General features: G+C 40.6%; 1 protein-coding gene across 1 annotated transcript; it reads right to left on the bottom strand.

Moving 5' to 3' along the window:
- Positions 1-167: 167 nt before the first annotated feature.
- Positions 168-3,605, bottom strand: cxcr2 (chemokine (C-X-C motif) receptor 2). Its single transcript, XM_041057577.1, has 2 exons — positions 3,439-3,605; positions 168-2,588 (listed from the first exon to the last, which is right to left on the bottom strand). The coding sequence occupies exons 1-2, from the start codon at positions 3,508-3,510 to the stop codon at positions 1,509-1,511; spliced, it is 1,152 nt and encodes a 383-aa protein (XP_040913511.1). The 5' UTR covers positions 3,511-3,605; the 3' UTR covers positions 168-1,508.
- Positions 3,606-19,060: the final 15,455 nt, after the last annotated feature.

The following is a 19,060-nucleotide window of genomic DNA, read 5'->3' as shown; positions in this document are numbered from 1 at the left end:
TGTTGTCATTCATTTTTAATAAGCTCACTGGGCTCATGGAAAGAGGGAGGTAACAAGCAAATGACCTATATTTCATGAAAAATAAATTGCCATCATTCTGGATGTTGAGGGAGAGTTAAAAACCAACTAAGAAAATGAAAAATATGGGAGACTACACATGGTTGAGCTTTAAGCATTCTTTATTGTGAGTCAATCAAATGATAGGCTACATCAAACCACACACACACACACACAAAAACTGAAAACACAGGACAGGCATGCTTGGAAAGTATTAGCAAGCATCACCAACTGTGTCAGAGTTGAAAGAATGAGTAAGAGATATGAATATGATATGAATGCTGATTTGTACAAAAGAAAGAAAGAACAAAAATTGAACACTGAACTGAACCAGGAGCAGGAGCATATATCTGACTTGAGCTCAAATGAGTTTTCTATAAACACTGTGAAAAAGGATAACAGAATAAGAATTCATATAGTCAGAGTGCATAAAAACATCCCATCATTTACATGAAATTTTGTTTAGCAACCATGGCTTCTGCAAAACTTTGTCATTAAGAAACATTCTCCCTTCTTCTTTAGCTCAGCCAAAGAGCCACCCACGCTGATATACACACCATACACACACAGACCATACTCACGTGCAACTTGCACATATACAAAAAGCAGATACATAAAGTATATCTTATGTGCCATAACATGTCAACTGCAAATTGATGCTCAACAAAAAAATACCGGATTTTAATATTACAGCATTTCTAACAAAGAATACTGTTATGTTTCCTGCACCAGCAGTTTGAACAGACAGATAAAAGTGTGCCCAAATGAAAACCAATCATCAAAGGGACGCACTCTACCTTGTATTTGAAAAGGGAAAGCTGATTTTGCCACCTCTTCCTGTTTGAAAGATTAAGATGTCTGATTACAAGAACGTTTTTTCACTACTTTCTTTTGTTAAAAAAAAACTAACTTTCTCAAGTTGAAAAACAAGATGGCGCTTCAGTCATTTTCACAATGTTTCAGAACCATAACCACAAGGAAATTACATTTTTTAAAGGCCTTAAAGGGCTGTGTTGTCATGGAAAAAACCACACATGCATTGTGAAATATATATAAATGACAATGAAATCTCAAAAAGTTGCACCAGTTCTCAAAGTAGAAAAGGCATGGCACACCATCAAACTAGTCAATGGCTGTACAGCTCTCTCTCACTACATTGGTGGTGCACCATACGTTCCTCCACTGACCTTCTGAGGTTGAGGTCCTCGTTTTCCTTTTTGTGTGGGCTGGGATGGAGTAATGAATATGGAACTGAGTTCAGGTTTTGAATAATCTAGCTAACACCTACATTTTCTCTCTTCTTGTACATGTTTTATAATATTAGCTTCTGTTGACCTCTTGGTTGTTGAGGCCTGCTGTAATCTGCTACACTTTCCTTGTTTGGCCAATTGCAGGAGCAAATAAAAATGACCACCGCCCAAGCCTGTAAATAATCATTCATCCAGAGCTTTTTACATCGAAACAGAGCTGTTTCTAGATTTGATGCTCCCTGCACTGCTGACAGAGCCTCTCCTGTAAGCCATGTGGAGCCTCTTACTAATGAGGCCATGTTTGTAAAGAGCTAAGAGCAGCTGGTTACGAAACTTCACCCCAATGAAAGCATACAGCACTGGATTCACTGCACAGTGCATGAAGGCCAACACTTGGGACACATTGAAAATCACTGCCACGCTGTAGTGAGCATGACATGTCTCCAGTACAAGTGATCCGCCTCGTATGAGTGAGTCAATCAGTACAATGATGTTATAAGGGAGCCAGCACAGAATAAATGCTAAGACCACTGCCAGGATGACGCGCATGGCCTTATGCTTCTGTTGATTTCGTGTGTGAAACAGCGTCACCACAGTCCAGCCGTAGCAGACAGCCATCACCACCAGTGGCAGGAAAAAGGCCATTGTATGGCGCAGGACACGCATGCTAACACGCCAGCGGTCACTGCTTTCACCTGTTAGGTTTTCAAAGCAAATGGTCTGACCCAGATCTTCAGCTTGTATGCTCTCCCTCTGAAGGGCCACAGGTAAGGACAGCAGTCCAGCCACCAGCCACACCACACCGCACACCACTTTCACCAACCGGTGGTGGGAGGATAGGACACGCATAGCTCTCACAATGGCAAAGTAACGGTCCACGCTGATGCACACAAGCAGGAACACACCACTGTATACTGATGCCTCCTGAAAGCCTGACAGGAGTTTGCATAGGAAGTTGCCAAAGATCCAACCAGAGTGAACGTCGACAGCCCAGAATGGAAGCGTGAGAGAGAACAGGAGGTCCGCTATCGCCAGGTGCATTAAGTAGATATCTGTGCTGGCTCTGCCTTTCTTCATATAGCACACCACATAGACAACTACACTGTTGCCAGCCACGCTGAAGACAAACACCATGATGTAGGTGATCATCAGGCCCAGGCCGTTAAATCCAGGCACACTTACGTTGCAAGGACTAGATTGCTCATCCTCATCCCCAGGATATGTAAAATTGTAAAGTGAACTGAAGACTGTGAAGTTCCAGCCGTCGGTAAATGTCAGCCCCTAAATAAAAACAAAAATCATTACACTATGAAATACACAAATACTACACAAATTGAAGTAGAAGGAGCAGAGCTGACAATTCATTGTTGCCATTGTGGCACAGTAGAGAAGTTTTCAGTGAAATTAGAAAAAAACTTCAGGGAAATGCGATTATTCACTTTCTTGCTTAGAGTTAAATGAAAGGATTGATTCCATTTTCATATCTGTTTACTAAGTATGATCCTACACCAAGCTGCTGCTTAACATAGCAGAAAAAAAACTGCCAACAGCTCGCCTGGCTCTGTTCAAAGATAATATCTGTCCACCTGTACTTCTAAAGCTCTCTAATTAACACTGCAGGAGGTCATGCCCTGTGCCTGGTCAAGAAATAGTCTAACACACAACTTCCCCAGACAGGAGAGTGCTATCTTCTCATCGTACTCTTGGCAAGAAAGACATTTCCTAAAAGTTCAAACTGTTTATTTAAAAGAGGAAATTTACCTTACCAACATCACAAAACATCATTTCTGGTGATGAAGTCCTATGAATACTACCAGTGAAAGTTCCAGGCTGTGTTTCAGTGTAAGAAACAGCTTAATGCAGTGTACAACATATTTGAAAAAGTTGAATCTTGCTTCCCAAACAACTCAAGAACCTCAACCTATGCCGTTGTTTTGAAAGTGTGCTTTATATCTTCACTTCAAACAACATATCACTGTTTCTATAACACTGAAAGGCAGTGATGTATTTCTTAGCCTTACACACCCTGCTGCAGTGGCGTTTATCATTTGCTCACCTTTACATCAAATGCCAGTTCACTACCCTAGCTGAAACTTGAAAATGACAAAAACTAAGGAATTCAGTTATTTACCTGTGTTTCTCTCTCTTGACTGGTCAGAACCAAATACTTCAAAACACTAAAGATGAAAAGCTGCAGCTTCATCTTCTTCCTTTCTTGATGCGCAGAGGTATATCGAGACTAAAGCTACTTAATGGAGTGTTAACTAAGAGATGGTTTAGGAGTCCTTGTGTAATGTGTGCAGAATGGTATTGCTAATGTTATTTTAGCAAACTGTATCACTTCGGGGGAAGTAGACAAACCACAGATAGTATCTGTCTTGAGCAATCTACATGAATAAGACAGTCTTGACAACAGGTTGTCAACCTGTTTGATTTTGCAGCAGGATGATGGAAGTGAAATTATGCTGATACTTTGAACCTGCAGATCAAAGTTGATATAATAGTAAATAACTTGTTATGACTTGATGGTGTTTAAAACGTTTCTCTCACTTGTTCTTGAACTCCTCTTATTGTGAATTTCTCATGGCTTCTAAATATATTTAATGATCTTTATTTTCGATCAAAATCGTGGATTTAAGAGGAGTGTGGAAGTTTTGTTTTACTTAGCTCATCCTGATGCTGATGGTCTGAGGTTTCAGACCCCCTGGTTTAAAATAACACATTTAAAATAGCAAATAGTCAAACTGTTGCTCCAACAAAGCTTAGATTCAAATGTATTTGGTTTTATTTTTTATTTTTTTAACTTTACTGCAGTTTCCTCTGCAGCTTCTGTTCTAAATCTCTATAGATTTAGTCTTTTTGAGATTGAAATAATCCTTCACAAGATCAGAGGTCCTGTAACTTTGAACAGTAACAGTAGCAGTAGTTTTGACCAGTGGGGGGAAGCAGCAGTCTTGATCTCTGTGTACAACTAAGAAAAGCAAACATTTAAAGGGCAGTCCTTCATTTTTACTCATGTAGTTCAGTTATCTTATCTTGAGGATCATTACTCAGCCTGTGAGTTGTGGCTATGATGGAACCTTTCTAAAATGTGAGAAAACAACCCCGTTGGTTATCAGAGCTTGAGACTTGTCATTTTCTGCAGAAAGCCTATAACACACTATGGGTGTGGGGTTTGAAAGAAATGGATGGGCATTTAGGAGGTGCGGGGTTCAATGAAAGACGCTTTTGAGTTGCATTATGGGACAGTTAGAGTCCAGCATTATTGGCGTTTGAGCCACACTAGAGACTAAAAGTCAGGACATTTCTTGGTTAATTACTTTTCATAGTGTGTGATTGTTGTATTGAGTCCTTATACATAGACTGTGTTTCCTTGAGTTTGTAGGACTGACACAAACAAGAGAGCAGGAATGTAGGCACCTCCCACCACAGATGTGAAACCATTTGGCTGACATCACCAACACAAGGCTCACTCACTGGTGAAGCCCGGCGACCCTACACCACCCTTCTACCTGCTCTCAGTGCGAACTAAAAGGACATGTTTCCTGATATAACTCTGCTACGTCCATTTAAAGCCTGTTGTCTTTTTCCACCTGTCAGACCACAGGCTGCTCTAATCAGCACATTCAGACCTGAAAGATTGGTCAGAGGGCCAACGTCATTCCTCATCCCTCAGCTGTTCCATGTGCTCTGATAAACCAGTACAAAGTACTGTTAAAGTATGCTTAAATCCCTTTTATAAAATCGCCAAAGATGCTCAAACTAACAACTCATGATTGTTACTGGAGGAAAGCAGGCCACATACTCTAAGTAAGTCCTTGGTCATAAAATTGTTAAACTTGTGAAACACTTTCTGAAGTAATATTGTGAGGGTGATTATCTTCCCTCTGTGAATACATACTTTAGCTGTGCAGACATGAAGTCTTTCATAAGAACTTGACACAGGACTGGACCAGAAAACAACACGTCTCTTAGTTCATCCAGGCAACCCACGTCACAAGAACTTTATTTATGTATACACACACACACACACACACACAAACACATTTAAGGGCAAACAAACCACACGTTATATTGATTATCCATATTATATCATAATAAGTGTCTGGTGACTGTGTCTGGTGGTGCGTTGATCCAACAGAGCAGTGGCTTCAGCTGTTCGTCGTCACATCACAAGACGATCTTCACGTGAAAACTGAGTAAACACATCTGTATGGTGAGTTTGCATTTAAGTAAGGCCCCAAAAAACAGATGAAAAACAAAAACATCTACCATCCCTGTCTAGGCAAACTGAATGTATTGTCAGATATACTGTTGAAGCTTTGTTATGCTAGATTTTTTTTTAGTAATTTACATTATCATTCATGTCTGTAAATTTAACTACATTTTTCTTACTTCTCAAATCCCAAATTTTAGGGCTTGAGCTTCCGATTAACCTGCAATCATCCAAAGCTGGAAGCAGCCAAAACTGGAAGCAGCTATGTTGGATTAAAGTCAAAATAGCAGGTGTCACCAAATCATGTTGTGTTCAAAAGTGGAAAAAAAGATCAACAAAAACAGGTGCTATTTAAATTTCTGTCATAACCTGCTGCTTTTCCAACAAAATACCACTTCCTCCAGCATTCATACTTAGGTCTTACTTCACACTTCTTACTATTTTAATACCACACAATTAAAAAAAACCCCAAAAAACTGTTACATTACAAACAAGAATCCAACACACAAACCGGCCTCTTTGACTTGTAAACTGTCGGTTTGAAATTTGGGACCACCCAGACAATCCTCCAATCTGCCCAGCCTTCACTGTTTGCTTTTGTTTTTGTCCAGTTGATAGCTGGAGATTAGATTGTGGACACACCACTGGTCCTGTCTATTTAACTGGGGCTTAAAATGGATGAGAAAACAGTAGCCAGTTTACACTCCTGCTTGTCAGTAAATATCTTTATTGTTGTAACAGTGACAACTCCCTTTAGCCTGTGCTGTCTGCCATTTGCAGTGCAAGTCATCTGCTGGGTCTGAGTGTTTTTAGACTTAAATCAGTGACAAACTCTCAAAATGGTCATCTGTTACTCTTAGTTTTTTTTATGTGTTTTCATCTGGCATACTGCTAGACATTTTTCGCAGTCCATTTTGAGGACATTTACAAGGACAAGTACTTTTTTCAAAATTCCATCTGGATCCTTGAAAGTGTAAAAACTCTGACTCAGCATTTTGATTGCTGTTTCTGCTCTCACAGCCCTCTCTATCTCTCTACTTTCTTAGTGAACAGGAACTAGAGAGAGAAATGGCAACCGACTTTACAAGGTACCTGGCCTGTTCAGAGTGCAGGGTAAACACTGTATGGATGTTGTCTGTCCTGTTTTTCTCTGCAACAACCTCTCCTCTACCTAACACAATCAGTTTACACAACATGTTTCATGGAACTATTCCTGCTGATTCTATTCCTGTGTGTTCTTAGGAAGTACAGTAGCTGTGCTTCTTACTGAAAATAAAAGGAAGGAAGTTAGTTCAATTCTAAAGGCTTGTTGCACATAAAGTATTTTAACCTTTCTTGAAAATGGACACTAAAGAGCTCTGCTATCTAGAATAGAGTTTTATTTGCCATTTGCACAGATACACTGCAGTACATGTACATTGGAACTCCGAGTCAAGCTTACTAAAAGTTTAAAGGATAAAATAAGAATAAAAAAAAAAAAAAAAAAAAAAAATAGAATAACCAGGCAAGAAATAAATAATACAAAAGAAAAGCAAGATAATACACTTAAAGAAGTTTAAGGGTGCACTAATATAGGCATAAAGAAATGTATATATACCATATACATATATAGTATAAGCTTAGTGCCTAATATAGGCATACAGTTACTTTCAGTATATGATATTTCACATGGTGATTGTAAAAAGATATTGCACATGGTAATAACAGGTATATTTCACAGGTGGTATTGCACACACACACACACACACACACACACACACACACACACACACACATATTTATATAGTATATATATTCTTCCCCCCTTAATGTCTCTTTAGGACTCGTTGAAGCGACTTCCTCTCAGCCAGTGTGGTGTTGCCGTACCACACCGTGATGGTGCTGGTGAGGATGCTTTCAATGAGTCCTCTGTAGGCTTGGATGAGCGGCTGGTGTCCAAGTCCAGCCTTCCTCAGTACTCTGATGAAGTGCAGTCTCTGCTGGGCTTTTTTCACTACCCATGTAGTGTTTTTGGCCCAGCTGAGATCCTCAGAGATGTGCAGGCTGAGGAACTGGTGACTGTCCACAGTCCCTTTTATGGTGAGTGGCTGCAGAGGGGGAGGCCCGTCTCCTAAAGTCCAAATTGAGTTCTTTTTTTGAGGTTGAGCACAAGATCATTATTCTCCTCAAGGGGTCTGAGCCACTATGGAGATAAAAGACACATTCACAGTGAGTCAGAAGGAAGATATGACTATAGGTTCATAAAGTCATGTCTTCACTTAAATTTGCAGACAGTGTAGGACATGATTTTTTTTTTTTATCCACAACTTACAATAGTCTTGGAAAACTTTTTACTGTTGTAAGGAAGAAGTACAGCAAATTACATAGCTAAGTAGTTCACATTACATTTTGCATTCTTTTCTTGACTCTGCAGTATCTGTTTACTGATATTTCTGGTTTTGAGCTATGAGCTCTAAAGTAGTCATTCTACACTACTCTTAGCTTTGAGTGGACAAAAGGACAAAGTTTGTGGACTGTGAATCTGTTTTTATACGTACAATGACGTAAGACAGTTTTATTTTTAAATCCAAACTCTTTTTCATTCAGTGGAAGGCGTGGTAACTGGTTTTCACACAGGGAGCCAGAGGCCTTGGGTTGGATTTCCAGGTTTATGTTACCCTCAGCATGATTCATAAAAACCAGAGCCACAGCACATACGTTCCAAAACCAAGTCTTAATCAAGCTCAACCACTGTGTCGTTTAGTATATTTTCAAGCAGCCAAGTCAACTTTAAAATAGCTTGTCTGTTGTCTCACAGAGCAGAAAGGAGCCATAGAAATGTTTTGCCAACCCACACACTGGTGATGTGTTTTTGGGGGTTTTTTTTGCCTTAAACAGAAGGAAGTCTGTGTGTTTAGGTGGCTGAGAAAGGTTCAAGGTATCTGGGTTTCTCCATCAAAATGACCCTTTAACCCTTAAGGCTCTTACTGCCCTTCTTACTAAAAGTGCCAACAGAGTGTCTTCTCTTCTAAAATGCTGGAGCTTTTAAATTTTTCTCTACTAGGAGTGAAAGACCTATTTCTGCTAGTGAGTTGTTAGAAATTTTATCTTAGCAGAGGAGGTAAATGAAGACATAGCAGTTTTTTTAAAATGAAAATATCAGCACATTTATCACTGCTCCCTGTCTTTGGATTTAAGTCCAGTGCTAAGTGTGACACTTAAGCACTAACATTGATGGTTTGAGCTGATCTGAGTTCCACAAAATGGTAAGATGGGTCTCCTTCCTACTTCAGCAGTTATCCAAAGGGTGCATATGAAGTATGAAGAGTCTGACAGTTGCCTCTAGCCAAACTAATCACAACAAGTAGCTAAGATTGTGTGTGAAGGCAGGAGTGGCAGCGTTTGGGAAGGCACCTGGCCTGTCAGTTATTCAGGACGAGAAGACTGAGTTCGAAAACGTGCAATTCACCCTGGCACCACAATCAAGGCATTGCACAGCCCAAGACGATCTTGGTAGGTGGGGCAGCCAATGAACTGAGTGCACAAGCCACATCAATCTGACAGGTCACAATAAGTGCTTGTATTCTCAATGAGCTGAAACTCCTCTGTGTGCCTGTGGTCGAGTACATTATGTTCAACAATGATCTCGACATTGACAGAGCACCGAAGTCAGTCGAGTTTTTTGTTTCCAAGAAAATAAATCATTGACATAAAAGATCTGAGTAAATCCCATAAGGCAACAGTCCAATGTGCCAGAGGACACAAAGAAAAGGCCCCATCGGACAAAGACCAAGCTCCATCCAGTGACCTGGAAACTTTTCTGTATCCAGTGGAACCAGTTCAGCGCCCTTACTTCATAGAACCAAGTATTGATCTTTTATAACAAGAATGAGCTTCACATTGTACAGCAGGCACTATAACTGTGCTGGGCTTAACAGTGATATATAGACTATTAGCACAACGCCTGGATACACAATGGCAGCACCACAGAATGATACACAGGAGATCCAACACATCAAATATATAGTATGTATTCACAATTCAGTTATCATGAGCTCAGAGTCAGTGAATAGATGTCCTTCTTCTGTCTTCTACGTCAGAATTTGATGAGTCAACAACAGCGCTTGTTCACGACGCTCATGTGGCTGATGACCTTGCACAAAATACCTGTTTAAGAGGAGGCTGTTGATTGGACGTGCATCTTTAGTTTATTGTCACCTCTTCATTGTTAGGTTCATGCTGACAGAGTTGTTGCATAAAACACTCGAGTCTTTGTCTCTCTATATTAGCTTTACTTGAGCAGAACCATGCAAAGCAAGAGACAGCAAACCCCGCCTTTCACTCTCTGACATACACAACACACACACATGCACAGGGACACTCAAGAGGCACATGCATGTACACATACAAGCTCCTTGCCCAAGAAGCACACACACACACTTACACATAAAAAAAACCAAACTGCTGGCTTTGTAACAGCCTCAGGCTTTTCTTACGCAACTCACACTCCTTTCTGTGCCAAAATATAGGCAGCAAAGATCATACTTCATCCCCTGGCAAAGTATTTTGGCATGTCATCACTAAATCACACTATTGAGAAATATTTTTATGTTCAGTCTGTTTAATTGTTCAAACAGACTGAACATGTTTAAATTCTTTTTTTTTTTTTTTGTGTGTGTGCAACTGTTAGCAAACACTTTCCTATCTACACATCCAGCAGTTGGATGGAACAACATTCAGATTCATTTGAACAATATTTACTCTCTTTTAGCTCGGTTTTTGGTCTCTATCAACTCCGAGGGGAATATTTGGCTCTTCAGCTGCTAAATGCTCCAGTATGTTCACCTGCTAGTTGCTAACTCTTTCTGAGCAGGAAGTGTACAGTGTGTTCTGTCGATCTTTAAGACTCTGTTTCATCTTACTGAAGCCATCAGGTCTTAAAACAAGGCAGTTTGTCCACACCTGTTGGGGGCAGTTATGATAAAAGTGCCCACCAATGGATTTCTGAGCAGCATCACTGTTAGGGTGTGGAAAACAAACCAGAATGACTGAAAACTTGAAGGGAGAGCAACATGAGAACTGTTCCTTGTTGATTTTCATACATGTCAACATTATTAATATAGTGACAGTGAGGGGGCTTTTGTGTTCTTAACTATTTGTGAAGAACACAAAAGCCACTGAGAATTTCAGACCATTTTTCAAGTAGTGGATAGTCATTGTGAATTCATGCCTCATTGGACAAATAGGCCTGGGTCCTACACTTTAAAACCCTACAGCTGTTTTGTTGCTTGACTAGAAAAAAAAAGAGAAAAGTTCATAAATTCTTGTGGAAGAAACACAGCTGTTACCATAAATCTATTATTATGTTTATATGAAAAACCGGTCCTCCTTTTTTTTTTCAGACCCAAGTGAAAATTCACCACACGGACAGACAGAAGGGTGACTTGTTCAAATAGTTTGGACCCATTATGTTAGTCAACTGTTGAGATAAGGTTTGCTCATGGTGCTCAGACAGTCTGATGAACTCTTTGTGGAACTGGCTCAGCAGCACAGTCATCTTTCATGTTTTGGTCTTTGTGCCAAACCATCACATCCTCCCTTTGCTTGTGACCACAAGTGACATAAGAATCTTGATCATAAAGTCCAGCTCTTCAACAGCATCACATTCAGTAATAATAGACAGCAGCTCATCAACATGAACACTCCTTTCCGCTGAATTAATTACATTACAATGGTTAACGTTAATGAACTGCATCTGTTCTCTCATAATGTAGGAAAAACAGATGAGAATGACTTTGTGAATCACACACAAATTCAGAGTCATATTCCTGCAAGAAGTCCCACACCATCAGACCTCAACACTACATACAGTAGTGTTTCCCAACATAGGGATCAGGACCACACCAAGGGTTCATAAGATTATACTACTGGATCACAAGATAATTAAGAAATTAAGGAAGAAGATAAAAAATGTTCCTGCTAAACGCAATTATTTTTAATTTCTTTGCAAAAATAAATTGTTGAAATGAAGCAGTCTGACAACCTCTTTTATAGAAGAATACACATCAGCAGAAGAACTGATTCCACTTCATTATTTCTACTTTGTCAGCATGAACCTGACAAAGTCTGATCTATGTTTTAGATCACGTATAACGTTCATTTAACGTCTTTTAAATGTTGACTGCAGACCTCTCTCACCCTCACTCCCTTTTCATGCCAGTAAGACAGTAAAATGAGGAAAATCTCCAGTCACATGGAAATCTGGTGACAGCTGCAAATTTTCCTCAACTGAACATCTGCAGTTGCAGTAACATGTTATTTTCACTGTCCTTTGCCTATGGGATGTTTTGAAGCTCATTACACAAAAACAAATCTGCAATTGGAACAGCCAATGGGAGGCAAGCTCACAGACTTTCCATCCAATAAATGGGAGATTTTATTTAAAATTAAAATGTCAATGAGGTGAGTTTACCTCCTAGCAGGAAGGTCTGGCCTTGGGCTCACTGCAGGATGGACATGCTGTAAAGACAGCAACAAACACTTCCTACTTCCCAAGTAGCAAGTCACAGTGCACTTGCTGCTAAGGTTCTAAATATGAAGTGATTTTGTTTGTTGCTTACTTATTTTCAGCCTGTGGGCAATTAGTTGTCTTTGTCTCACTTGCCAGCTCTTTCTTCAGCACATAGTTGTACCTTACTAGCTCTTTATGGACATCCCAGCAACATCTCTTGTTCTCCATCCATCCATCCTCTTAAGGGGGGGTCACCAGTCTATCACAGGGCTGACACAAACAATCATTCACACTCATATTCACACCTATGGACAATTTAGAGTTGCCAGTTAACCTAATCTGCATATCTTTGTACTGTGGGAGGAAGCCAGTCCAAAGAACCTCCTTGCTGGGAGGCAACAGTGCAAACCACTGCACCACTGTGCCGTCCTCCACTGTTCTCATCTTCAGGAATGAACTTTTCTGTTCATGTTTGTGTTTGGATTTGAATTTCATTGGTATGGCTGTATGTGACTTCCCTTTTGGGACTGAGGATGAGATTTGCATTTAGCCCCACACACCCTGTTCTCTTTATTTCCATGTATGAAGTAACAATGGGGTGATAATGGGGAGCCACTGTTTCTGCAACTGTGCTGCATTACTGTGAAAAGTAACAGGCCATTTGTTCAGGTTTCTTAATCCCCAGTTTGATGCTGTATACTGTAGCCCTTGAATTCAAACGTGCACATGCTGAGTCAGTGACTAGTCACATCCTCTAACAGTTGTGAACATTATTTCCACATGGAAGATAAACTTTGTATTAGTCAGTTTTGTTTTAAAAGGCGGTAAATCTGTAGCTCTGAATTGTAGTCATGCTTTTCTGAAGGGGGATAATTTTGACCATGAGGACAGTGTGTGTAATATGTCCCGTCCAGCCCACACATAGACATACCCTAAAGTTTTCCCAAAAGTCTAACTTTGACCCAGTGCATAAACTGTGGTGTAACAAGAAGCTGCGAGACCCAAAAATCTCTCGTTTAATGACATCACCACTGAGATACGAGAGGGCAGGGCCAGATGGAATAAACACATGTGAAGACCATGTGAAGGACGTCCAGGCTGCCCACACAAGTGTAAGGACATACCACTCCTCACCCAAACTCCCTCAGTTGTTGATGATTAATGGATATGGATAGATATTCACAACTGAACCCAATACACAAGACAGTTAAGGATTTTTAAATGAGAAGAATTTGGATTAAAATTCAAATTATTCCACTGCAAGGTTGATACTGAAGTTCAGCCTTTACTTTGTATTCTCTGGACTCAACCACAAATCATCGTCTCCTTCCCGTGGGTGTCTTGCTGCCACTTTGATAGATTATATCATTTTCCTGTCACCCAGGGAAGAGGTGCTGTACATGCTGAATCAATGGTGATCTTAGCAGTTTTTACTCACCCCATAATTCCTCACTGTCCAGCTTCTTTGCTGAGAAACTTGGCCAAGTCTTTAACGCATTTATGACTCTTTGGTGCAGTCATGCTGACATCACCTCAGCAGAGTGTTTATGACAAAAAGGTAGGGGGGCTTAACAGCCTGAATTAAAGGCAATTACTTTTATACTCTGGCATTTGTTTGATGCTTAGTCCTTCAATGAATGCTCATAAGCTTAAATCTTTGAAAGACACAGGGTGCTCTGTATGGAAATAAAACATAGACAATCCATTTATTTTTTATTTATTTATTTATTTTTGACAAGACCCAAGATTGGTTGCTGGTGGAGTTGGAAAGTGAGTGCATGAGGGAAGTAAGATAGGGTGAGCACGAAGTTACAAAAGCTCCTTAACAGATGTGGGCAGCTGGAGAGTTGAGCTACATGTGGAGTCTGTTAAGGAAGAGTATCCGCATGAACACAGAGGTAACTGAGCGGGAGTTGATACTCCCATACAGTTTGTTATGACTGATGTTTGAAAGTTTATCTCTCAGTTACTTCTGATAATGATTTTTTTAAATGAATTTATCTAAATATTTTTGACAACATAAAGCTACTTTCTCATGACATGTACACCACTGCTACTCTCACAGTTGGTAGCAAAAAAACTTAAAAATAACATAACAAAAGGGTTAGATTTAGTGCGACAGTCATTCATGCATTTGTTCAAAATTCAAGCAAACACATTTCACATTGAAAGAAGTTTCATGGATGCTTTCACTGGAAATATCAGGAAAAGCATGCCACTCAGAGATGTGTTGTAGGGACAGGGGCCAGCAGAGCACAGAGGCCATCCTTTACTAACCACATTTCCTGTGCCTTGAAGTGCTTCTTTCTTGCCTCTTCAAAGAGCAGCCTTTTCTCCTCTACCTCAAGTATGTTTGCTGTGAGGCATCTGAAATTGCTCCTCTTTTACTTGCATGAAACTCTGCTGTAATTTGTACTGATGTCATGATTTAAGCTGAAGTCGCTCGCTAAGAATGTGCACTCAAAGGATAGGGTTGGGTTTTTTCTATTCAGTTCTGTCGTAATACAGCACGCACATATGTGCACTGAAAGAGATATTGGACCAGATATGCAGGAATATTGTGCTGAGCTCAGATGACCTGAGAAGCCATCAACAGACAGATAGACTGCTGACAAGAGTTTACAGTGGTTATACATTTATTATAAGTGATCCATGTGAAGGATTTCAAAAGATGCATTGAAGGAATCGAGTCTTTTCCATTCGTTGTCACGCCAAAACAATATCAGCTTCTAATATCAACAGATATAGAACAGACCTGGTCATTGGACTCAGATGTAGATCAAAGGTAAAGTAAGTCATGATCATTTATTCTGGCAGTCCAGTGCAAAATAAGAGTTCTTAATACTTACTCTGGGAACATTTAGACACTGATTACAGCTTTAATGGGCTTTTGATTCCTCTGTTATATGAAAAGCTTCATTCCTCTGTTTATATGGTTAATGACAGAGACATAGCATGACAGAGACAAGTTCAGTAATTGGCAAACATTTGCTTATCAGTAGAGAGAGGCATGTGTTGAAGCTTCGAGAATGCTCATCTTCCTGTTAGTCACACAGTGTGGATGTGTAATGGCCTGATGCAGAGTTGAATTTGGTCTGGACATGGCCCAAAAGATGGGGGACAAAATCCACAGTGGAGATGCGTTGTAAAAATGCCGAGGCTTCAGCAGCCAGAGCTTAATCAATTAAGTGGATATCTTCCAAAGTCCCTGTTTTTTGTGTGTGTGTGTGTGTGAAATTCCAGCTTTGTATTACTATCCCTCAAATACAGTAGTTGCAGATGCCCCAGTATTTCAAATTAGATGTGAGTAATAACTTATCTCTTCCTGCCAACCATAGACAGGAACAAACAGCACAAACACACAAACCCCAGCCACCTGTTTTGTCAAGAGGAAGCACAAAAGCTGTTGTTTCAAGAGGGAAACCTGGGACAGATAATCATCTCTGAGCCCCGGCATCACTACACCCAGCCCCCGACACCCTCACCATCACCATCTGCTATGGGGGTGGGAGGTAGGGCTGTCTGTTTCCATGGTAACTCTGTACCCCTCCTCCCTGTAAGTACTGGGGCTTCTTTTGTGTGTCCCACGTGCAGTCTGTTCCAACTGTAACCCAACCATACTGCTGAGGGGTGCTGGTGTTAACTGCATGACAGAAAGCAGGGTTTCTTTTTCTGTAATAGGATCTGCACCCACAGACAATATAAAGTAGGTTTTTGTCCACTGTCATAATGTGAAATGAGGATGGTGTTACAGATGGGATGCTTTTTAGAATTACAGCACTGGAAAGACTCAGGACACCACAGATACACACACAGACACACACGAAACTGTTGAGAACATCAGTCCCCCTCCCCCATGAAAACAAGGTGACCTTGCAAATTAAGCCTGCCCACCCCCTTTGCACCCAGTGCCTAGTCACCCTGTCCCCCTTTGCAGACTCTTGTAGAAGTGGGGTGAAAGGCAGGAACAGGGAGTAAAAAGCTATAAACTGTCAAGGAAGGAGCAGTAAACCAGAAGACAACAATCAGAGGCTGCACAGTGGAAAGTTTATGTGCAGTTTTCAAAGTGACACAACCTCAAAGTCGCAAAGCCCCTATCTCAAAATGCAGAAAACTGCAACTTAAGAATAATATCAGCACTCACTTAATTGAATATGACCCCAAACATCCTGAAATGAAGCACCTCAAACCTCAAATCTTTCAATTGTGAACTTTCTCTGGTAAATATATTTTACTCTGTGTTTGGAACACACTTTCTGATAAGGAAAAAAACTGTGGTCTTTAATTATTTTTTTCATTCTAGAAGCAATTTGTGGTCACAGCACTGTAATTACAGTGACTTTCCTTGGGTATGGCACTAAAACCTCCGACTATTGTTTTGCTGTAAATGGGACTGATAGCTGAACATTAGCAGCTCAACACTTCAACCTTCTACATTTGACTTTCCAGACTGTTTTCTGTTGTGATATAGGCCTTTGTAAGATCATGTTGTCCACAATTCATCTCTAGCAATGACAGCAAGTCCAGTCCCTCTGTGTCTGTTATATTTTGGGGTTAAGTTAAAATGAATTACCCTGATCTGAGGCAGAACCTTATTAGGCTGTATTTGGGATAGACAGACTCCTAAACAACACACAGATGGAAAGCATTAGTCCTGCTGGCAGGAAACTCAACTTTCCTGTTGCACTGTGAATTAAAATGCAACAGTGCGGGATCGGTTTACTAAATGTAACTGATCTCTGTCCTGTGAATACCTGCCAAAAACCATACAAGTGCAGGTAGATGTGCTACCTAAAGATTAACTTTGTCGTTTTAATAGAGGGTCACATTTGATGGTTTGTAGGAAAAAAAGAGGCATGAGGAATGGACAAACTGATAATAATTATGAAAAAAGTGTCACAACTGACAGCCAGGCTGCAAGAGAAAGGAATTCCTTTTTGGCCCACAGCAAAGACACGGCTGGTCATTTTTCCACAGTCATCTTGGACGGTTGCCAGGTTAGCCTTGTGCTAATGCCATTTAATAAAATGAGTTGCGCCCTTGTGAATTTTCCTGGGTGTGTTGGCAGGGAGACTGCCTCAAGAATGCAAGTTAAAAGATTAAAACCAGCAAGAGCATGCTGCAAGCATTTCTGCTAACTCAGTATGGCTGTAGCTTATTAGCGTTTGTGTGCCTATGTGGTTCGTATACTCTGCAAAGATGGTATCATACAGAGAGAAAAGAAATCCCTTCATTTGTAATGTGGTGATGAATACACTCATCGCCTCCCAGTTTAGGAAGCACAATCACAACTGTCAGAGACTGGGTTCTGGGGTATGAGCCATATTTTTTCCATCTTCATAAGCCTCTCAAGCATTTCAGTTCCTTCTGCTGCTGACAAAAGAGCTGGCCACAAATGCCAGAAGGGGAACATCACGGCTTTCCCAGTAGAACTTACACAAGCATTCAGGCACAAAACCAGTTCTAGGCTGACTCTTTTGTGCGTGTGTGTGCGAGTGAGTGTCTGTGGTAGGAAAGCAAACATCACAAGGGGGTGATTCACAGTGGGTCATGTTCTGATGCAAACAAGAGGGTAACTCTTAAGCAAAGCCCTTTCACCTCCTTGGAAATGTTGCAACATCATATCTGTAGAGCTGTAAGGGAAATCTCAGAGACCAGTGAGGAAAAAAAAGAACAGAGCTCAGACATTTCTTTTTTTATGTGGTAAAACAGAGACAGAGCAATATAGAGAAGTGGAGCATAAAAACAGCAACAAACAAGCAGTTTCAGACGATATCCACACTAATGTGGATGAATCATAAAATGCTATTTGTGTTTTTAAAAACGCTGACGCCCACATAGAAACACCACATTAGAAGAACATTTAAATCTCCTCTGTTGGGTAATCACAGGCAACTTGAGCAAGCACAAAGATCAGTTTTCCCATCAACACTAAACCACTAAAGATTCATCCATTGTGGAGGGCATTTTTGGACTGATCTGTTTTTAGTAATCGGACACGTCGGGTTAACTTGGATGACAGATGGAGAAAAACAAATGTGTTTTCTGATACAGTGGGTTTATTTTAACCTATCCAACCCACTGGATACAAACGGTGTAAATATAAAGTATATCTGTCATAACATGTATAGCACCACTCCAGTTTGAAATGTGCCACCTCCGAGTGGCCTATCCCATCCTCAACATGACACCATGTGGTACTGAACGCAGTGTCATCCTCAAAATAAAGCCAGTGAAAAACAGCCTTTGTCGTTACAGTACATTATTGAAGGGATTATGGTGCCCTTTCCAAACGTAGACAAGCTAACTTGTGATGTTGGAGCCCAGCATGTGATCATAAGTGAGTGCATTTAGGATAAAAGCATGATGTCTGTAATTTAATTGTAAACACGAATGCTCAAAATCCCTGCCAGTTTACTTTGTCAAGAAACTCCACATGCAAACCCACTGTTTTACTCTGTGTCAGCAAGAGAGCTAAGGAGCCACGAGGCCAGGCTCTCCAGTCTCCAGATTATTTTTCTCTGTCATTTTAGACTCTGGTTTACCAGGGCACCCCACATTACACCCCATGAATAAAAGCATGCTTGTGGTTCACAATAGAACGCCGCTGCTCCTCTGAGAAGGGGGAAGGGCATTGCATTCCTCCACTGACCTCCTGTTTGCAGCAGATATTAAACAATAACTGCTGCTTTTAACGTGCTCTTACCGGGCATCGAAAAGATGAAACAAAGCACGACGGTTCCCCTGATCTCTGCAGCCCATTCACAACAAGCAATATGTGAAAGCAGAGTGGATCTGCTTTGTCTGCGTTTTTGTTTGCGGGGGGGGACTGGCATTTCAGGAGATCTGGGAAGGACAATGCTATCATTCAATCTGAGTGACTACCTCAGGAGACTGCTTCTGACTGGATGCCTGCAATATTTAATCTAGGTAACCGCACACATCTCATTTAAATCACTCCTCTAGGGAAAGTGCAATGTAAGCCAACTGAAAATGCAACTGCTTACAGGAAATCTCACCTATGACTGAGTAGGAGGCTAATACCAT

Source organism: Toxotes jaculatrix, chromosome 15 (genome assembly GCF_017976425.1).
Source record: "Toxotes jaculatrix isolate fToxJac2 chromosome 15, fToxJac2.pri, whole genome shotgun sequence".
NCBI lineage: Eukaryota > Metazoa > Chordata > Actinopteri > Toxotidae > Toxotes > Toxotes jaculatrix.
This window is presented reverse-complemented; position numbering and strand designations above follow the sequence as displayed.